The sequence below is a fragment of the Varroa jacobsoni genome, unplaced genomic scaffold (assembly GCF_002532875.2).
Source record: "Varroa jacobsoni isolate VJ856 unplaced genomic scaffold, vjacob_1.0 scaffold_157, whole genome shotgun sequence".
In the NCBI taxonomy this organism is placed as follows: Eukaryota; Metazoa; Arthropoda; class Arachnida; order Mesostigmata; family Varroidae; genus Varroa; species Varroa jacobsoni.
The window spans coordinates 90,949-113,353 of record NW_019213059.1 but is presented as its reverse complement, the minus strand read 5'-3'; the positions used below and the strand labels follow the sequence as shown (position 1 = coordinate 113,353).

Below are 22,405 nucleotides of genomic sequence, written 5' to 3'. Positions count from 1 at the left end.
ATGTATATATATACGCTCTTCATGTTAACGCTCGCTGTATGCGCATTCTCGGGTGCATTTATTAATATACTTTTTATTAGCAATGTTACCTTCAGTGTTATAATCATTATCGTCTACTATCAATTTTTCTTACCTTCCAGAATTGTATAGTCATTCGTCTGTACACGTTATCATTAATATTATTATCGTGTCAAAGCAACGATAAAGCAGTGAGCACATCGAAGGCCGCCTTTCGTGGGTTCACGCTGGCGGCAATAGCGCGCACGATGCCATCAAAGGGCACTTGCGTCAATCCAAGAGAATGGGGTCAACTACGCAGAGAATGGGGTGGTATATAACTAGGTAGAAATAGGAGTTTCATGGCAATAACAGTGACCATTATGGGAAACTACAAGGTGCGAAAGAAAGGCCGAGTTGTTATGAGGATGAGAAAGTGCTGATGGAAGTAGAGGAAAAAATAAAAACAGAATAGATAAAATTCGGAAGGGCGGGCTGGGCAGACGTGCACTTCCTTAAAGTTTTTGCCTTTCCGTCTTTATATATATATATATAGCGACTACTCACAACTAATATATTGTTGTATAACACTAATTACTATTGTTATTATTAATTCATTGATGGGAATGTGGTTCCCCCCAAGGGGGTGTTGATTGCACAGCCTTTTGGTGTTCGAGGGAGGCTGGTGGGTCACACTCCGCCCGCCGTATGTAGCGCTCCACCTTTCCTTACGTAGTACGCTCTTCATTCGACATTTGCCATTTTCTTTTCGTATTCATCGTGTTATCATTCCTTCGTTATGCATCAACCACCATTCGACAATAAGTCGATCGATTCATATTTTTCTATTTCTCATTTTTTTCCACACACCACACATACACGCGCTCGCGCGCTTCTCGATTGAGCACTGCCACTCCTGGCAGTTCGTCTAGCTAACTTCGACTTGTTTGCCGGCCTGCGGCTGATTCGAGTGTCGGCCCCCACCAAGTGGATTGATAGGAGTGAGCGACTTTCGCAGCGACAAATCGCCTTCGGAGCCTTCTGACTCCATCATGGCCTCGTCGCCGTCCTCATCATCATCATCATCAACCATTGTATCATGCTCATGATCGTTGTGATGGGGATCGTGTTGGTGGCGACTGATGCGATGGTGCATGCGATCGTACATCGTGCCGATGTCCCGATCTCCGGCAGTGTCGGCCTCAACTTCATGGCTGTCGTGCGGGTCCGGCGTCAACGAGCTCTGATCATCGTCAGGGAACGGGTGCCCCGCCGTGCTGCTGGCCGCATCCAGCTCACTGTCGCTGCGCAGACTTGACGAACGCGAGCTGGATAGGTCAAGCACGCCGTCGATACCGGTCGACGTTGGCAGTTTGTCGTTGTCGCGACCCAACTTGTCGGCGCCGTTGTTCCGCAGCACGTCCCCTAGGACGAAGCCGCCTTTCTTTGCGCTCATATCAAGGGGTTCCGTTTGCACGGAGTCGGGTGGACGATGTGCGACGAACAGCTCGCGTTGTTGTTCCGCCGATAGGATGCGCACCGTGTGTTTAGGTTTTCGACGGCTCACCTTCTCGGCGGAAGTTGGCAGTTTAATATTAGCCAGTGCGCCCGTACCAAGTGTGACCAGGCTGGCCATCAGCTGCGAAGGCGGCTGTTGCGTCCGAGCCTGGGACGCCTGAGCAGCCTGCGCCTGGAGCAGCTGAAGGTGTGCGGGCGGAATTGGCAAGAGGGCGGGAAGCGTTGGCGAGCTGGGCGTCGGCGGTGTCAAACTCGTTAGCGGAAGAGGTGACTGGAATTGTCCTAAAATTGCGTGACAGAAGGAGCAAAACAAACCAGAGTGCATTGATTAGCACAACGTGACAGATCTTTTCTGACGTGCCTATGGGTACACTATAAACTATTTATCCAATAATCTCACTTAGAAAGTGGAGTAAAGCTAGCAATATGACTTTTCATTTCAGCCTCATAGGTCTTTTTCCATCTATAAGGCGATATGTATGATACTTACGGAGTAGTTCGGTTGTCGAGATGTCGGAGCCACGCAAGAGCTGCGTAAACGGAGGCATACTGGTAACCTGGGCGGCGGTGGGCGATGTGTGGGTTGAGTCAAAGGAGGTGAGCGGAGGGGGCGGACTTTTGGCCCCGAGCGACCCGACCGACACAAGGGATAGGGAGGACAACACGGGAGAGTCCGGCGATGGGGGGGATGACGAGCCGAGATCGTTGCTCGATACCACCGCCTGACCGTTCGGGTCCTTGGGGCATTTGTGGTGCATAAGATGATGTCGCCTACGAAATCTACCCATACATAGATTACACGTAAACGGCTTTTCTCCTGTGAAGAAAACAAAACGAAAGACAGATCATGCAAGTTTAGCTACTACTCTAATTGCTTCAGTATATGAGGTCAGGGGAGCGATTGGCTGGATTCGCGTCGCGCACGTGTTCTATGGAAAGAAGATTTATTACTTGAAGAATTAATATTAGTACTTACTTGAAGGTAGCCCTATTCATACAAAAGGTTTTCACTGAGTTGAGTCTAATGCTAGTAGCCATAATATTTGAACTGCATGAATTATAAGAGGCAACGTACCTTTATGAATTAAATTGTGTGATTTGAGCTGATTGGAGTCGCTGAACTTCGAAGAGCAGAGTTCACAGGCGTATGGTTTTTCGCCTGTATGCACTCGCAGGTGGCGACGCAGATTAGCCACCTGCACAAACTGTCGCTCGCAGTGCGTACAGTGGTATGGCTTTTCGCCGGTATGCAACCTGTAGCACGCGTCAAAAGCAGGAAGAAGAATGTCATTGAGGCGTTTGTGGACTCGACATTTTACTACTTGGAATGAAGCCTCATATTTCTGACCCAGCAAGAACACTATACTGTATATGATGCTAACGATGATAGCAACAGATTCATGTCAAAATATCCTAATCTTACCTCATATGTGTCTTGAGATGATGGTCCCTGGTAAATCGTTTCTTGCACTCCTTACACTCGAAGGGCTTCTCACCCGTATGGGTCCGTTCGTGGTTCTGCAACACGTGCTTGTAGCCAAATGAGCGACTGCACACGCCACATTGGAACAACTTGTCTCGATTCTGTCCGTTAGCGGCAGCGTTTGCCGCACTCGAAGAGCCGTTTGTCGGCGAATTCGCTGATCTACCACTCGTGCCATTGCCTACAAATAGTAAGCAATTTGTTGAAACATTGCATCGATCAAGCGCTGTCAAGTATCCGCTCGCGCTGGGCATCGCCATTCTTAATAACCCCTTACTACGAGGTTCTACCGGAACAACGATATGCACCAGTGGATATAATTAATGTCGCGGTAATTATAGAAACAAATTATCAGCAATCATTCTCTTATCCTTAATGCGTTTAGTGCACCTCTCGGTGACTATAATAATACAAATAATTATAATTATTGCTGCTGTTATTTTTTAACCGAACCTCCTTTTGCTAAGTAGTTGTTAGTGTGTCTAACTATGTGAGTGTCTGCGTAATGTACCAGTGACTGGGTGTAAGGCGGCGTCTACAGCCCTTCATTATTCCTCATCCCTCGTAGTGCAAGACTAGGCACAAACGCCCCCTTTCGAGTTGCTTTATTATTACTGTCGTTGCTGCTGTGTACAAATAAGTCCCTCGCTGCCTTAATGCACCACGTCGACTCATCCGTCCATTCGGTCCCTATTTAGTGACATGGCTTCCCCATGTTTGACCCGCCTCCGCACATGTTTGGGTACAATCCGTTGCATATATTCGCTCTTTATACGACATACGATGAGCGCCTAGCACACTCGTCGAGCCGCAACGCGTAACACTCATTCTCTGCACTGCTCATCGGTACTCATCGCGATCATCCATTCGTTCGTTCAGTAAACCGTCATGCTCACTCCCTGCTACAGCAACAAAACCATAGATAGATGCCGCGCGTATCGACAGATAGAAGGTAGTCACCATCCAAAAATCAGCCCTACACCTACGCAACTTGCAGTAAACAACAGGCTACGAGCACCCGAGTCACACGAGAGCATCCAGGCTACTACGTCGGCCACCCTCTCAGTTTTTGTCAGAGCCCTTACTCGTTACACGCTATCCGCTGGCCTACTTTTGAAGCCTTTTTTTCTTCGATGGGCACCCGATGCGCAGCGATTAAGTCCGATTCCGATATACAGGCATAGTCAGCAGACAATATTCAGTAGACTCAGTGCCAAAGAGAACGCGTTTCTCTGTACGCGCGACACATCACCGTCCAGTTGCGCAACGGCGTGAGAGTACGAGAATCTAAACCCAACAGCTCGGATGGTGCTGCTGCTATCGAACTCCAGATTCCGTCAACTTCAGCGGCTCACTGCTGTCGACTGGAAAAGTCTAGAAAATTCTTACTATTCTACCACACCTACGGGTAAATACGTAACGCAATCAATTGTTCATTAGTGTATAAACTGAAAACAGTTACGGGGACAAAGAACGGTTGTCGTGACACGTTCGTTAAGCATGACATCGTTTCTACACTGTAGTCAGTTTGCAACGGTACTGGAAGATATTGCTTGAAGCATTGACGTACTTGTCACGTAAAAATGTTTATTCTTCGAAATTCTAAGATAACGGTAAAATTGTTAAGAGCAGGCGCTATACCGGATTGTGAACAAAGCTCGCAAAAAGGTCTCACTGTTAATTTGAACGCTACCGAATTATCGGGCTCTCACACAGTGCAGTATACCGAACAGAGTGCATATGTTCTACGATGCTCTAATCCTTGCGACCCAGAGAAGAGAGAGAAATTCGAAGCATGATAGAATTGAAGAAAGAGAGAGAAAGAGAGCGAGAGAGAAAAGGGGGGCAGAGGGGGATGAAGGAGATATAGGTGCGTTTCTCGGTCGCATATATATCCGCTATAGCCGCACCAGCAGCGGTGCGAACCACACCCAGAGAGGGTGGTAGCGGATCTGGGTCACCAGAACTCACTTCCTCACTAAAAAACCCGAAAAAAAAAAGGAGTATGATTACCGCTGCCGCCGCAACCACTACCGAGAAAGAGCTTCACTAGCGCTGCAGCTATCATTGCGCGGCGACGATCACCACGCGTAGGAAACTGCTTTTCCTGTGCAAGGATTGTAGGCCGACTTTGCTAGTGGTGGCCAGGAGGTCGATGCACGCGATTCACGGCATCAACAGCGTGTACTCACCACGGCCAAAATACACGAAAGATACAGAAAGAGAAGTAGAACTGAATCATGAAATCCGCTGCGCGAGACGATCGATGCCGAAAGATAGCGGAGAATAGGCCGAAAGCATCAAAAAGGGACAAACGGTACACGAGCGACGAGCGAAAAACAATGCCACCAATCTCTTCAGCGCGTGGGGGTTCTCTTTCCACAGACATGCGCACACACAGATATTCGTATTTCGAAAGAAAGGCTTTAGAATTTAGACGCCAACAGTGTGTGTATGTGTATGTGTGTACGTGTGAGCGGTCGCCGAATTAAAGGGAGTTATTGCACCAAACCGTACAGGACAGAGCAAAAAAAAGGTGAAAAAAGCAGGTCAACTAGCTAGAAAAGCTCAAAGATGCTTATGTATACTGCTCATTCTTATGTGTATACAAGCTATAAATTGCCATAAAGTCTGTTCTAGCTAATGAAAATTGAACAACAGTCGATTATTCGGGAGCGACATCTGGTGCAGCGCGATGTTTGCCTTAAAATGCTGGGCAGAATATGAACACATTGCGACGACAAGGAAAACATCTAAGGGGAGACAGAGGAAAATACTGCTGTAAGCACATAGGAACCTTGTCATCTCACTACTGGCCATTTGATCGTTTTCCAACGAGAGTCAGCTGTCAGTTCCCAATAGCATTGAGACAGAAACTTGAACAAACGCCTTTGCGGCTGTGGCCGACCATAATTATTATTCATGATGCGTACGTCTGGTTGAAAATTACTTGGAAACTGTGAAGTCATTTGAAATGTTGACAATTAGCAGGAACAAAAGTCATGATGAGTATGAACAGTTTGGGTTCGAAGTCATGCGACGTAATTATCGTTGTATACGGTATTGATATTGTATTAGTCGATTGTATTTGGTAACAACGGCCCGCGGTGAACCACTTAGCCTCAATAAACACACTTTGGAGCTCGAAGAGATATCGTACGACTGTGTCGACGCTGCTCGTACCTGTTTTGGTGCCTGAAGGAAGGGGTAAAATCAAATCATCGCCAGTCGTAGACGACGCTGTCGGTGGCTGGGTATCGGCAAGCGTGGACGTCGGAAACGACAAGTTGAAGAACTGCGCCAGTCCCAACCGGTAAGGTAGCATTGTTGGGCCCCCAAGGCCGCCCCCGCCACCGTTGCCACCAGCGTCCGTACTCTCCTTCATCCTGGCAACTGCTACTGCTATCTTCTGTAAATTGAAATAGTGACAACAACGAAGCAGATGTACCTGTTAGTGACAATTAGATAACATTTAGAGAATTAAAATTCTATTGAACTTCGTGTGATTCCTCTAAGCAGTATGTAATACCCTGACCACAACCGTGCTCCTTATATTGCTAGCTATTGACGACTATGTTCAAATTGTTTCAGCTCTGAATTTCATCGCGTAGCATATTAAGCCTTGTAAGGCAAGGAAAACATAGGGTCACCTGTTTTCTAATTAGTTAATTAAGCTAGTGGTCATCCTCTCCCCCTCCCGCCATTCATTGTGCCTGTCGCTAGACAGTCACCGCTTATTTAGAAATAATAAAAAAAAGTATTTTTTATGGTAAGACTCGTGGACAAATCAAAAGCAGCTAGAAGCTCAGTAATTTACGATTACCAATTATTTACCGTGCCGCTAGCCTCGGAAGAACGTTAGAATAAAGCGCCTATGTCCAACCAGTGTGGAATGAGACTGCTAAATTTTAACTTCTGCGTTGTGTGGTTTCTAAGGGCTTACAGACGATTTTTAACTTATACTGCTGTGTAATTATATTCACTCAATCACTGACCGTCACGTGAAATCAATGTTTTTCCATATCGTTACTCGTGCGTTGCGTCCGTTCATCGTGATACGACTTAGACGAAAGTTTATTTAACTTTCACAGAATATTATTTACAAGATTACGATGAAAATTTTACTTAAATTTTGCAAACATTTATAGGAAATTAATCTAAGTGAGACTAGCTTGGTGTAATAATTTCATCCTTCTGCCTGGGCTGCAAAATTTCGATCTCAACAGTGTTATCTTTATTAATTAGAGTTACCTATAGCGTATACGTGTCCACAAATGAGCAGAGATTTTTAGATTTCGTAAGCGTTTTTTTCTCTAACACGTATAGAGGTACTAAACTGTTTCTTTAGTGAGAAAACGTCCTCTTCAGCCGCCGTTTTAGAGCGCCCCTCAAGCACATTAAAAGAGAAACTGGGAGCAACCGCTACGTCGTATATACATACGCACGTCGATTTCGTCGACGCTGACTCCACCTCTTTAAACGTATGTGGATCGATCCGGCACAACGTCTGTCATTACGATGGCCTTCTACTTTTTAGCCCTTTGCCACCATAAGCAACGCCTCTAACCAGTCATAGCTATAGGCTAACCTTTTTCCGTGTGCCCGTCCTTCGTCAGAACTTCGACACGACGCAAGCGTATTTAAAAGTATCCAAAGTAGTAGAAGCTGACAAAGACAGTCATGTTTATTTTGTTTGTTGCGTTTGTCGTGGCTTCTTAAATCACTTTTTGGAGTATCCCATTACGATACGCACACTTGGTTACCACTTGCATATAAATGTCGCGCAGGAGAATCCACACAGATGACATAAATAGGGCATAAAATGCCGTTCACGCAAACGAACACCCTTTATTCGAGTCTTTCTCACTCTCGTTTCGAACGTGACACAGTAAAAGACGACTGCTGTCGAAGCTCATCACGACTAACTCATCCGCTCGAAGTGACAAAGGTAACAGTTAAACAATACAATGTTTTGTTCTGACAGTGATGCTGTCACTTCGTTGACGTCGTACGCATCACGACCAAGTTCTATCCCTGGGTCGCGCGGCTAATATCCTTGAAATTTATAGTGAAACAAGGGAAGTCTTAATTTCGTTTGAATGTCAACAATACTGCACTGACCACAACAACGAAGACAACGACTCAACAGTGGCTAAACGAATAACAGTAATGAAAACGTGCTTAACAGGAACAGCAACCACACGTTCTTATCGTGTCGTGGTCTAACCATCACTGGTTAAGTGCACAGGATCAATCCCGTCTTACATAACCGAGTCTATCGAGCCGATCTGGTCGCACCCTCTCTCATTTAGTGCATCCTCCTCGCCCGTTTGAACCCCCTATTCTACCCCATCCCTTTATTTGGGAGTTCGTGGTGGGAAGGCTGATAGGCGGCAGGCAGCAGCGATCCAGAACTGCTTGAGATCTGTAGCAGTCCGGAGTAGCAGCTTTGCTGCAGGCTCTGGAGAGGACTACCGCCAGAAAGATCGAACCCGAAGCCCAATCTATGTTTGTCGACCTCTATATAGTACACATATACACATAAAATGTGTGCAGGTTCACTACGATGCTCAACCGAGCTGCCGCGCGGATCTAGAGCTGTAAAGTCAAACGTACCAGATCACGCTGAGAAAAGATGCTGCTAAGTAAAAAACGATTAGGGAAAGGTAACTATATGCATATACGCATGGAGAGGAAGTAATATGATCTGTACATTCGTCTGTATATAAGGGTATAAGGCCGTTGTACACTTGGACAATGAGTCAGATTGTCAGGTCCGTAGTCAGATGAGATTCTACTCATGTTCTACTAAAAATCTAGTATCGCACTTAGCATAAATCACATATGATTCCAATACATAAATGTGCAGTTATGACAATGTGCAGCTGTTCTGTAGAGATATCACCTGCAAGTTGCAGATCAATCCAGGAAAGCGCTATTTCTTAGCGATTCGACGCGCCAGCTGTAGGAGCGCCATTGCCTTAGCATAGCTTCACATATATATAATTGGGGGAACAGGGGCTAAATCGTTTCGAATTCGTTCAGCAGAACAAAAACGGTCCTACACCCCCCCCCCCCCCGCCCGCCCAACAAATCGAAGGTTTGCAGTTCTTACGATACGGTACCGACAGAGAAAAACAGACAGATCCGATCAACTTCGCACACACATGCACAGGCACGAATGTACACCCATCACACAAGGAACGACTTGGATCAGTCATAAACTGATTAGACAACGTTGCAGAAATTAAAAACAGAAAAAACTCGCATCAAATAGAGTGAGTACGGTGAATGTCTGGCATTGTATATAGTCCACTGGTTCGGCAATTTTTACCGGACAAAACAACATAAACGAAGTAACAAGTAGAAGAAAAAACGCGCTGAAAAGTATATGTCAACCTTCGGAAGATCCGCTGTCGGAAAATGGTTTCAGTTTTCACACGTTTCACTCAATCAAGCTGATAAATCTGAAGAAGTGTCAGTTGAGCGTATATCAGTTGTAATACATGTGGAGGCGATCTGCAAATGAGACGTTGGTTTGGTCTATAATAATAAATGCAGACCATGATATCTGCGAGTTCGTCAAGTGTCACGAACTTGCCGGGCTGGATTATGGTCGCTTATGAGGCGTTTGGCGCCACAGAAACATCACCTTGAATTTTCAGGAACGGAACTTAAGGTGCGCTTGCTGAGGTCAAGGCTGGAATAAAATATGATTCGGTAGCTGCACGCGCGCCTAAGCAAAGAGGAAGCCTAATCCGTTGACTGTCTTTTTTGGCAAGCCACAGAGCATATCACTGTTGACAGCCGCTCTTAATGGTCATTATGCTTGGAAAACTCCGCTCTACAAACTCTAATAGAGATAATTTATTGGGAACAAAGACAAGGTTAAAGGCAGTCTACTCGTAGCATTTTACCAATAGGCTTTGCGAGATGACGCTTGTCAAAGGCTTGCAGCCTCAATGGGGCAACATTGCCAGTAGAGGCAGGCCCTAGCCTAAAACTGAGCAACAGTTGATAAAAGTCATCACAATTGTTGTTTGCTGCTTTATTGAATTCGGTCCATTCCATGTCAACTTATCTCAAATTCTCATCTTACTTTTCTGTCTATCAAAGAGTAGGTTCTTCGCTGAATTGCTGTTACCGCGGTCTAATCGAAAGCAGTCTTACAGAAAATGCTGTAACTTTCCCTTAAACTTGAGCGTAGCACTAGCCCTGCAATCACGGCCCATCAGGGCCGCATCGTTTGTTGACAGTAGCAGCAGCACTAACAGCTGAAGAACCAGCTTCGACGTCCTAGACGGGGTATCCATCCACCTTAGCTAACCTTGCTGTATGATCGGAACCACCCCTCGATTCTGTTCTTAGTTTTTAGATGCGGGAATAATTTCTAAACATAATCCACCAACACGGCAAGAATCAGAACGTTTTTTTCAACGCACTCGAATAGGTTGCGGCGTGTTTGCGTAATTCGCGAGATCAGTCCAATGATCCAGTGGGCAGTACGCATTATCATCGATAGCAGAACCAGAACCATCTTCTGATCTGCACCTTCGTTACCCTTCTATCTTAAGTAGGTATCTTCGAACAAACGAAGACGAGGTCATAGTCCAACATTGGTTATATCGCTTCTTAAGGTTCCTCGCCATAGCTCTACCGCTTCTGATCGTGATGCACGGATTTCAATAGCAGTTGCAGCGACCGTGACTGCAGCGAAGTTCGAAACCCTTTTTTCTTTTTTGTTGTTAGTCCGCTGATCTATCCAACATAGATAAAGAGAGGAGGGCTAAACCCAAGGGCCACTACGCTGATCTTCCTTGAACAGTCCTTGAGTAGCGCCTCCGTCCTAAGATTTCTTTTCTGGGTCTCCTTGGCTCTCTCGTTTCTACTGGTTCACTCGTTCCCTCTGAGTCATTTTCTCCATCTTTCTCTGCCTTCTCAATCTATAGTTTTCGCGGCAAAGGCCCAGACGCGGCCCAGACAGCGAAGAATGCGACAGATCTGAGACCTGTGCCTCGATGCTGCTGCGGCCGATCTAGGGGGCAGACGTCAGCCTACCCAGTGAGAGGGTGATGAGAAAAAAGTCCGAGCGAATAACGAACAACCAAACGCCAACGATCTACTGATGTTGCTATACATCGTTATGGTTGCTATAGACGTCACTAGCGTTTGTCGCTATGGCTGATTCATGGGCGACGACGACGACGACGACGACGACGACGACGACGAAGACGAAGACGCAAACGACAACGAAGAGCATACTGATGCATTTGGCGATGAGGAGGACTGTGCACGGGACAAGACAGACGGCAAAAGGCAGCGCAAGAGAGAGTGAGTTAAACCGAAATTTAGTTTAAGGAGCCGCGCATCACACTTATCTGCAGCTCTACTATTGTCTATACCTGTTTGAATGATCGCCACGAGACGGCAACGGGGGTCGCCTGTTTAGCTCAAGAGGCCACTGGCGAGTGACTGACTTTGTGGTCGCACGAGGCGTAAGGATACGCGGTACAACTAAGGACAGTGTCAATGTCGGCAAGGTGAACAGAAATCTATTGTGCAATGGGTACGTGCTATATGTGCCAAACACAGTTGGGGTAACCCTTGCTAACCGTAAAACAGATTCTCTTCACCAAAGGCGGCCGTGTCCATCATGAAACTTATATAGATATATGGTATTGATCTCGACACTTAGACTTGAAAAAGGACTCTAGTTTCATTGATTGCTATTTATAAAGCAGTTGTACATATATCGAATAGGTCAACAGGCTGACTAACTATCGCTGGCTACAATCTTTACCTAATAACACAAGCTCAGTTTTCGCGGCTGTTAGTATAAAGCTCCTCGCTACATAGAAAATAGTTAAAAAAAAGATAATTTACACGTTACCTGGCAATACGACACATTAAGTAAAACCCTAAACTTCTTTCTGGCTTAAATATAATTTAATTTCCAATAAACAATTAAAACTTTTAACAGGACGTATGTCGTGGGTATAAAGTGCAGACCATATTGATCCCGTTTATTCCTATATTATTTATAAAAAGACTGCACAGCGAATGCTAGCGACGCCTACTACGAATAGGCGGCTGGCTCTTGCTGACTCAAACGACCTGGCCCCTCTAAGCCAATTTTGACGCAGAGATCCTCTTTCTATCCAGAGAAAAACTCATGAAGACAAACCTAAACTTTCACCGGACCAAGGTGGCCTGGATCCCCTCGACTAGCACAGACTCTATCCCTGATCGCCCAAAGGCCATACTTCAGTCCTGCAAGAACATCAAGCAACAAACAGTCCAGCGGCCTAGCTTATCCAAGCAGGCTAGCCCATTCACTATGTCCTGGGAACGCCAAGACCCTGATGCTCACCGGATCAGTGACGATCCAGCGAACCAATCGATGGATTCGCGCCGGCTAACCAGCTCGCATAGGCCGGCGTTTAGGATGTCTACCTCCAACTAGAAATCAAGTCAGCCGCTGTGGCCGTTGCCGGACCTGCGGCGCAGGCCATGTCAAACTCTTTTTCGACTTTATATAAACGACAGTCTTTGCCGCTTCTCGTATTAACGCTGCGTCGTCGACCGCGCTATTAGTACTGACTGAGTATGGTTCAGTTTCAACTACTCAAGGCCTAGCAAGTGGAGATTCTGACCATTACGACGACGGTGATGATGATGTGTGTCTGTGTGTGTTTAGGTGACCTAGAAAGGGGGATCTGCGACCTTGGACTTCTTTGCGATACTAACCGGAGTAGGTTTTGCGTCCATGGTAGTGACGGCTGTAACAGTACAGAGAAACATTAGCATCAGCGGAAGGATCGACAGCAATAAGAGTAGTGGCGATGCCTTGAACAGCTGGACACTTCTGCCCGCTCCTTCTTGTTTCATTTTCTTCTGACCAGTTGAACGCCGTCGAAGTACCGGACACTGCCGATGCATTACGAACCGCTGTCGGCTGGCCGATCACTGGCCGTCTAAGACACACACATACACATATATATGTATATGGGTCTATATATCTATACAGAGATCGTCATCATAGTCTACATGCATGTGCGTACGAAAGCGAGCGAGAATAAGTTGGCGAATCTAGACGGGAAGGGACAGTCAAGAAACAGAAGGACTTGCAGGCCCGAAATTTCGTCATTTCGAAGCATTGGGAACTACGATCAGAACGACAAAGTGCATACATAGACACACATACTGTAGCAAGTTCTGCAGTTCATTCCGAAAAAAGGGTGCACAGCGGTAAAAGGTGGCGAAGAAGAGGGGAAACTTGTGATGGTTCCGAAAAAAAGAGACTATAAAGAATATCTTAAGCATGTGCACTGCGCGATCTCGTCCGTCGTAATAGGAGACGACTCACATAACAATCTTAAGGCGCGGAATGGGGTACACCTAACGCAGGTGACTATCGGCGAAGGATGTGGTCACTGGCAGAAGGTCTAGGCCAAGGCTAAATAAAGGCTGTGATATCGAATCGGTGACGGTTGTGCTAGCGCGGCGGTGGCGTCGGTTAAGACTGAAAGCTTCAGGTTCATTCAAGCTTCGAAGTCTTCCTGTTCTCGTTCGTTTTTTAGTCTTCGCGACCGCGCCTTGGACGTGACTCTCCACAGCAACATATGGACACTACACTAGGCCGTGTGTGTGCATAACACACCAGTCGTAGATAAACGTGCTCACATAAACAATTTCTCATACTATGACCACTACGGGTTTAGCTAATAACGCCGCTATAACCATTATTAAAAATAGCAATAACGCTAAGAAATAACACTAAACACACTTAAACCTCAAATCAGGCTCAGTGATGATCAAGTACACATGGGTGAAATATGTTGAGCGTCTTTTGATGGACGGAGCGATGCTTCGTGTGGCAGCTGCCTGGGAGAAAAAAAAAAGACGAAATGATCGGTTACATTTTTAATAGGCAAACATTTAAAATGTTAAGGGAAAGAGGAAATGCTATTGCATTCTGCTGAGTGTTTTCCATCTATTGCTATATATTGAGTATCGCAATGTTTAACCAAATACAGCGAGGGTAAATTGTCTGTATAAGACAAATAGATGCCCGTTGGGGCATATCGCACGCTTCATATTTAGTGAGTAACATAATTATATGAAAGTACAAACCAGAGGATAGCTTTTGTTATTTTTCAGACCTAAAATTATATTTACACTTTTCCTAGGGCAAGACAGGACGGCTGAAAAAAGAATCGTAAAAACGTTTCAGTTTTATCTAGCGTCCTCAAGTGCTTAAATTAATGTGTTTGCAGACCGCGTTGTTGCACAAGCGGATATGAATGTATCTATCACCCCGCGGTTAACGAGGCAAAGCGGGAGATATGAGATTGTTGCTAGGATAGAACAGATTGAGGGTGTCTCAGATACCACAGTGGCAACGGAAGCGGTAGGATTGCCCCTAAAGTTCGACCACTGGGGCCTTAAACAAAGAACTTAAGCAATCAATCGAACTTGCTCTCTTTTTCTTTCTCTCCCTCCATTGCTGGGCACACTATATTACCGTTACCGCCATAGCGACGAACTTATAACGGCATAAATTCTGTTCACTGTCCAGAACGGACCCTACACATCTAACTACAACGTCGTTACCCGTTGCTTAATTAATTCAATTAAAAAAAAAAAAACAAATTATTCATAAGTTAACCTAAGTCGCCTGTAGGCCACTCCCATTATCGCTCATATGCTTAGGCCCTCTAGACTCTTCTCCCCTTCTTTCCCGAAAGTGGTTTCCTCATACATCGCTCGCATCCCTGCTACCATTCTATTGCTGTTGACCAAGCAGACCCGCGCGGACCTCGCACTTGGAAGACCACCGCGTAAAGCGATGGTGACACTCTTTGTCTCGCCGTTTGCTTGTATGTGGCGAACTATCTGTATGCGACTGCTGCCGCTGGCGCTCTCTACGCTAAGGCCATAAAGGACAACGAACGAATAGCAGGCACGGGTGAAGTGCAGACTGGCCAAGAAGGAAGATTTCAGCATGGTTATAGTAGTGACATAGCTGCCTGCGGGGGACAGCGGCGATTCATAGCCTATCCTGGAGAATGAGTGGAAAAAATGCGTCATTTGAGCGAACGAACTTCGAGGGGTAGAGGGGTATACGATGAGTAGACGGACGATTGGCAAGGCTCGCCCTGGCGAATCTGCGTCCATCTTGCTTGGTAGAACAGGAAGCAACGTTAGCGACCAAGCATGCAAAGGGGAAGCAAAGGGAGAAGCACAATTTGCATTTATCGAGCGCAGAAGCGGACAAAAGCTCGCCCGGTAGTCTTCGTGTTATTCTAAAACAACGTACTGTGTAAAACATGGCGAAAATCAGGGGGCAGCCGGCGAGTAGGAAGTGGCCAATGGGAGACCAGCGGAGCTGCGTTGGATGGCAAATGCCAAGGGAATCTGTCTGGAAACCCGTCTCGTCAGTTTGACGGCAGTGACGACGACTGCAGCAAAAGCGCAAAAATATAGAGACACTACTTGTTTTTGATGGGAAGAGTCCAACAGCGACAAGTTCTCGTTGTCGTTGGACGCACCTATGAATGGGCGACGCAATTTAGAGACTATGAAGAATATGCGCGGGAATCGGCGGAAAACAAAGGGATATCTTGAAAACATGAGCAAGCTGAATGACTCATACGTATTTGGTCTTATAATGATAAATGTCGTGTTCGTGCAACATAAATGGTGTTTAATAAATATGCAATATGAATGGAAATTTCCTAAGCCTTAGGACAATAGTGGAGTGTGTTGTGACTTGGTAGCGAATGTAATGAGATAGCTTACTCAAGGAAAAGGTCTAATGCATTTGGAAGACGATATTTCAGGAGTTACTCCTTAAATTAGCTGTCCTTTGGTAAAACTCGCTATTGTGCGCAAGCAAAGGTGGTACTTCCCTTCAAACGTACGCCACGCATAATGCAGTTTGTCAAATCAATGAGTTTGGCCAAAAAAAGTAAACGTCAGAGTATTCAATGTCCTGACCGGGATAGCGTAAGTACAAATTATATTTTGTTGCTAGTATTTAACAGCGATTATCTTGACGAGTTGTTTTAGTCGGCATCAAAGCTCGGTATCCACCTCTCAATCCAGCCCAACCTGAACTAATATTCTTTCACGTCTTCCGATTCTCCACTTGTACTCTCTAATTTTCGTCTTCTGTATCCTTGTCGAGTAAAATACGCCACGAAAATTTTGCAGGCGCAAGCCTCGCAACGTGGGACCTGTTTTTATTCAGATCAAACCCACCTAGAAACCTATTTACCTATCCACCGATCAGGTATAGCTCCTCCTTCAAGCTGGCGGTACCGCAAAGAGTTACACAAAGTTATACAATCAGCAACCCCCCGCCCCATGTTTCTAATATCTACATTTCTAACTCTACCGCCACTAGTCGGTTTTTTAGCCAGACCCCCAAATAACACCACCCACACAAACAGCCTGTGATGCCAATAATTCAACTGTCGGAAGCTTCAGTTCAAGCAGTGGACCTCAACCGCTGTAATGCACACGTATACAGCGCGGCATAGCGCTCTTCTACAAACTCCACGAATTGAGCTTCGATTCGATGTACTGCTTTTTCGTACGGCCTCCGACTCGGGTCTGCAATTGTTGTTATTGTCAGCACTACTATCGGACTTTTCTCTTTCAAAGGCGCGTTTGCGGTCGGGGTGAACTGAGTGATAAACACAACTATAGAAAAGGTAGGCGAAATGGGCGCATAATATAGCTACTCACAGAAAGCAATGAAGAGACGCATCCAATAATTCTACAATATATATATATATATAGTGATTTATCGCAGAATTGGGGGTACTATTCGGCCATGTTGAAATGTCGCTTGTACACCTTTTGCACGACATGCATGTACGTGGTTGTTTTTATCGCTTGGCAACGACAACGAATGTTTACGTTTAAGTGTTTGTCGAAAATCAAGGAATAAAATTTAGGATTATTCCAGTTGCTGTGCATGGACGGGAATCGTTATGTTACATTGGGGCATTTTGTGTCTGCAAACCCTCTGATTTGTTTCAGACATTTACGAACGTATCCGGCCGACCTACTTGAAAAGACTTGAAGAGACAATTTGGTGAGCTGTCAAAGAGAACTACGCTATGAACCTGAAAGGAAGGTCCTGTTTTACGAGAAGTAAACATTTCATTTTGTTTCGTATAAAACCTGCATCTGGAGATCAAGCAATGTTATGTCGGTTTCTTTGAAATCTAATGCCCAGACCGCCATCGAACCGAACCATTTCGATGCTGTTCCAGATAGGAACTGGCCATGAGCGATGTGTAACAAATGCCGAAAGTAACGTGCATTTCTACACTGCGGAACATATTCATAATTAATTAGAGTCCTCCGGAAATACTTTTCAGCTTTTTTTTCGGCCCCCCCCCCTTCGTTTATAATTGTTGTCTCGTCGTGAAAAGTCTTTGACGATCAGCATATTCTTGCGGTTAGCACAGCCTATACTCGCATTGCCGGCGACCCGTCAAAAACACGGCGTCGGTCATGGTGTATTGGCCGCCATAACTATGCCATTAAAGAAAAAAAAAACACTTTGGCAACATTAACTGGTTTCTCAGTGCACGAAAGTTTGCCAGAAACATACACAGTCGAGGATCGACTTTTGAGTGGGTGGATCTGCTCGACTGCGCGCAGGTCCACGGCTGGGTGGTTGAAGAAAGGGTCGAAACCACCGACAGATGTATGAATCTTCAAGTTGGGTGAGCTAGTTACGTACCTCATTACGGCAGACATAGGCCGACAGCGCCAGTATCTGTGTACATCGAGATGCAGAGAGCTATCTAAAAAATAGCCTTTCTGTTATGTGCACTATATGCACTAGAAACTCCTGTTCTATGTCGGGGTCCATAATGTAACGCCTGCATGTATAGTCTGGATTATATAACAGGATACAGAGAAGGACGCCGAAGACGATGGTGCAGTAGGCGAGGTAACGAAAGAGTGACCTAAACAGCTCATCAATCGAATGAATTCTTCTTATCCCTAATACAACAGGCCTTGAGTGAAGCCATTCGCATGGAGGCAGTCTTCATGTGTGCACTATGTGCCGTAATGTAAGGTGAACCCGAGCCAATGGTTTACCTCATTACGTCACACTGACATAATACATATATGCATCACAAATACCGCTATAATTTCGGTTGGAAGACGACGCTTTTAACTAATTTTTCAACTTACATGGAACGGAAGCACTCAACTACCTTTGAAAAATTCATTCTAGTCACTAGAATGTCTAGAAGATTTAACCACTTGTGAGGGGGCGTAGTGCCTTTTACGCGTATTAATACGATGGCTTTTTTCTTATAAGCCTAATAAGTAAGCCATCACGAAAAAGTTTACTCTGTAGTATGGGACCTACATGCGGGCACAGACGCACCCTTCTCTATGTGTACATAGATTTATCCTAATTGTAACATTAGCGATACGTTGAAGCAGTGGTTAGGTTTTGTTGGATTTGTGCCAAATGACTTCGGTGTCTTTAACCCATAAGTGCTTTAACGGATTATAAGAAAAAATTATCATTTGCAAGATATGTGGTCCGTTTGATGGTAGCAAACATCTATCCCTAATATCAGCTTCAATGCGCGTACTTCGATGAGATATCCCGGGCGGTAGGTGGAATGAAGGTTGATTTTATTAATAGCAGAACGGCCGATTTTGCTCTTCTAGAAATACCCATGATTATTCGGAGTTAGCGACAGGAATACACCGGCAGTAACTCTACGGTGAATCCGGTTTTAAACAGTGAGTCGTTCTCAATTTTTATCGCCCAGTACCTTTTGCATTTTTTAAGAACGTTCTATATTATTGAACTACGAAGCCATATTGGCCTATCGGCAATCGCGAAGATAACCTCAACTCCATAATTACCATTGCAACCTGATAGAAAAATCATTTTCCGTTCATAACATAACGAAAGCGACTTCAGTGGTCTTCTTGATGATTTTGCGGCCACAGCGAGACTCTACGAGCAGCGAAAAGTTAAGGAAGCGATTTTCCACGTGGTTATCGGCTGATCAACGCTTTATCGAAGTCATGCATAGCTATAAGGATCTTCGAGCCATGCAACATCTTTTGGCTAACGCTGACGGTTCGCTATTGGTTTTTATTTATTTTTTCGTGAATTACGAAGGTAGACATAGAAAACGAATAGCGAGCTGGAAAAAAATCCAGCTGAGATTATTATTTGAAGACATTATGTACTTGAGCCAATAAAACATGCTGGGATCGACTGCAGTTCTGGATCGTTGGAGCTCACTATCCGGTATATATACATATACATCTAATCATTTAGATGAAATTTTAAATAGCCCCTTTCGGCATCGGCGCTAACCTATATCATCAAATATATATCCGTCATTAACGTATCTGTTTCACCTGTTCTTTACTCAAGAAAGCAGACCGTAAGTCCGGAGACGTCGTGCGACTGATAAGCTTTCGCTACTCCGAGTTCGCATTACATTTTCAGATGATACCCTATATAGATTTCTGCTTCGAACCATCCAAACGACGGATGCCTCTACTTCAAGCAAAGCTGTCGCGCATGCAATTGCACTGCGTTAGCATTCAGAATAACCTAGGACGTTCCTAGACCGAGACGGAATCACTGCGGCTCACACAATTTCATATTGGGAGCTATCCGAAAGGTGCTGGAAATCTGCTGTGTTATGCACGCTCTTTGCTGCCTTCCGATGTACAGGTGGATAACCTCGTTTCCTCCCCGCTCAATTTATTCGGTCGCAATGAAGCATATTGAGCTGACTTGTTAAGAGCGCAGGGATTTTATTGCAGTGCTTCGCTTTTATGTAACTAGCCTGAGACAACGGTGGCCAGTCTCATTGATTGGCCTGAACCGTCTACGATCCCACTGATTCTGTGCAAACGAACGGCTGAACCTTGAGTAGGGTTCGTCCCCGGTCGTCGAAAACATTTCTAAAGGAAAATGCCGCCTTGGGAAGATTCTCGGCTTGTTGCCTACAAGATCTGATGAACGATTGCGGTGAAAACGGATTGGTTGATGTGACAGAGGCATGAGTAAAAAAGCAACGCAGAGTAAAAGCGAATGAACAAGATCGCTTCGGATAGATCTAAGAAGGTTCGGAAGGTTTGTTTATTGTTGGCTTCCCTAAACCTAGTTAGGTTGTCTTCAGGTGCGGATCAAACATACTGTATAGCCGTACAACTGCGCGATCGACCGGTTGGCGACGCATATGAATACTGACGTAGTAGATACGAACGAAAACCGTGCATATGACTCGCGTTCATGCACACAACAGGCCAAAGTTTGCCGTCCGCGGACATTGATTCAATACAGAATGATGCCTTCGGAACGTTTCCATCAGCTCGAGGAGGCCATCCAGTGCGAAGCGTCGCTTTTATGACACTAAATACTGGTGCTCATTGCCATCGAATGTAAGCTGAATTGGTTAATTGTATTGAAGTTGATTGGGACACGATTGGATTTTTATGAGAAATTCTCTGAAGAAAAAACTCTCGTCGGATTGATCGTCTGCCCGTTATCGTAATGCTTTGGAGTCTTCTACGAAATGAATGCGGCACCACCGAGTAATCTGAGTTCTTTACGTAACTCGCTCGGGGATCAATTGACCTTCCTGTTTTGACCTAACCGGCGAAAACTCAAACTACCCTCGAATCCTGCCTTAATGAGGGAAAGTCTTGCTCTCAATTGGGCCTCGCTTCTGAACAAATTGAAGGCGCTAGCTTCTTCCTCGGCTACAAAAATGGCCGAAAATTAATATTGGAGAGAGCTTTGTTCTTCCAAAGAAATGTTCTGCCAATGCATACGGGTGGAGAGGAAAAGAGATCCAATACGTTCACCGATGAACTTTCTTTTGCGGTCGGCAATTATAATTTTAACGTTCAGTTATATAGAGTGGCAAAGTGTACACATGTACTTACACTGGTAGATGTTCGTTTGAGTATACCGGGTCGGTATTGAAGATCGTTTAAATATGTTGTTTTCTACGTATGGCACACGTGGCAAGAGTATGCCCCTTAATCGTTCATCGCTATCAACGCAGCGTGGTACTTTGCTCAGCGATTTACTACCACTAAAATAACTAATAGCGGTTATCTCCTCAGGTAAATAGATCGCCCACATCAGCATTTCATTGCAATTTTACCCTATCTAACGTAACGCCATTTCTCTACTGCTGCTACTAAATGACTCGGTTCGGATCGAAAGGTTTCGCTGGCTGGCCACTACTATGTAGCTCGAAAGGACTAGCCCATGCAGCCCGCTCTATAGTGCGTCTGTTACTACTGCTAGTACAGTCCTGAGCAAATCGTATGGCCCACGCTCGCTACCTTTTTTCATAGCTCCATCGCGCGGGTAGGTGTGTGAAAGCGGAAACCGGAGACCATGCGGAGGCAAGAGTCGTGTTTTGGTTGGTAACCCTCTGGGAGCCGTATTTGACATTATCCCAACTGTCCAACATCGGTGGCCTCGTGCCCATCAGTTGTTCCTCTGGTAGAATACAAACAGTGAAAGATACCGCACATCCCGAGTTTTGTTTAGGTGGACAGTTTCTTTTAGGACCTTCCACCGAAGCCGATCTCCTGCCATGTCCAAATCTCATGCCAGGCCACCAACTGCGATGGGAACAGCCACTGGGCATTCTCCGAGACCAGGAAGTGAGCCAGGACCCGCGAAAGCACAAGCCCAATCATTGTCGTGGTTTGTTGCCGCGTTGTTTTCGGGGCTGCCGAGCTAACTATTGACTGTTGGAGACAGTGGCGCTCCTCCATCGTGAAGGTACACCCGCTAACCGGTGCCGCCAATCTCTGAGCTTGGTTCAGCTCGAAAGAGGTGCCTAGCAAGAGCATACAGGGTGGGCTGAAACTGGGCAAGTTGCTCATTGAGTAGCCGACGCGGATGGTCCGAATCGACTAATCGTGGTCTAGCTACAAACCTACCACCACCAACCGCGGCGCGCAAATCGCACTATCAGGTCTATCTAGTGGAGACAGCGGTTTAGAATAGTTGGATAGGGTAAGACCAAAATGAGCGGCTGGCCAGCTAGCTGACTGGTTAGTAGTCAGCAACGATGCTGGCACCTTAGTTATGCCGGTGAACTGTTCGGTTATAAATAAGGAAAGTGTATAGCCAGTTGTCGTGGTAACCGTTCTTCGCATGGAGTCTGGGATTGTTCAGAGGACTCGATAAGTGGGGTGGCCGCTCCTACGACGGGGATTCGCGAGTTAGGCTTGGCTTGAACTGATGCAGAGCCAGTAAGACAGGTACCGGCTGGTTATGGTCTAGATTTTTTCTTAGGCTAGGTAGCCCAATTAGATGGGGTGCAGATACATCACCGTTCAACTGTTACAGCTAGAGGAGTACAA

The 22,405-nt window shown here is 45.6% G+C and overlaps 1 protein-coding gene across 1 annotated transcript in view; it reads right to left on the bottom strand.

The window, feature by feature from the left end:
- Nucleotides 1–19: 19 nt before the first annotated feature.
- The window catches only part of LOC111270219 (uncharacterized), an 81,720-nt gene continuing 59,334 nt past the window's right edge, over nt 20–22,405 (bottom strand). The window contains exons 2-6 of the mRNA XM_022850322.2: nt 6,182–6,407; nt 2,939–3,179; nt 2,591–2,769; nt 2,006–2,332; nt 20–1,797 (exon numbers count right to left, since the gene is read on the bottom strand). Coding sequence (XP_022706057.1) covers nt 926–1,797; nt 2,006–2,332; nt 2,591–2,769; nt 2,939–3,179; nt 6,182–6,383 — 1,821 coding nt within the window. The 5' untranslated portion in view covers nt 6,384–6,407 and the 3' untranslated portion in view covers nt 20–925. The remainder of the gene's footprint in view (nt 1,798–2,005; nt 2,333–2,590; nt 2,770–2,938; nt 3,180–6,181; nt 6,408–22,405) is intronic.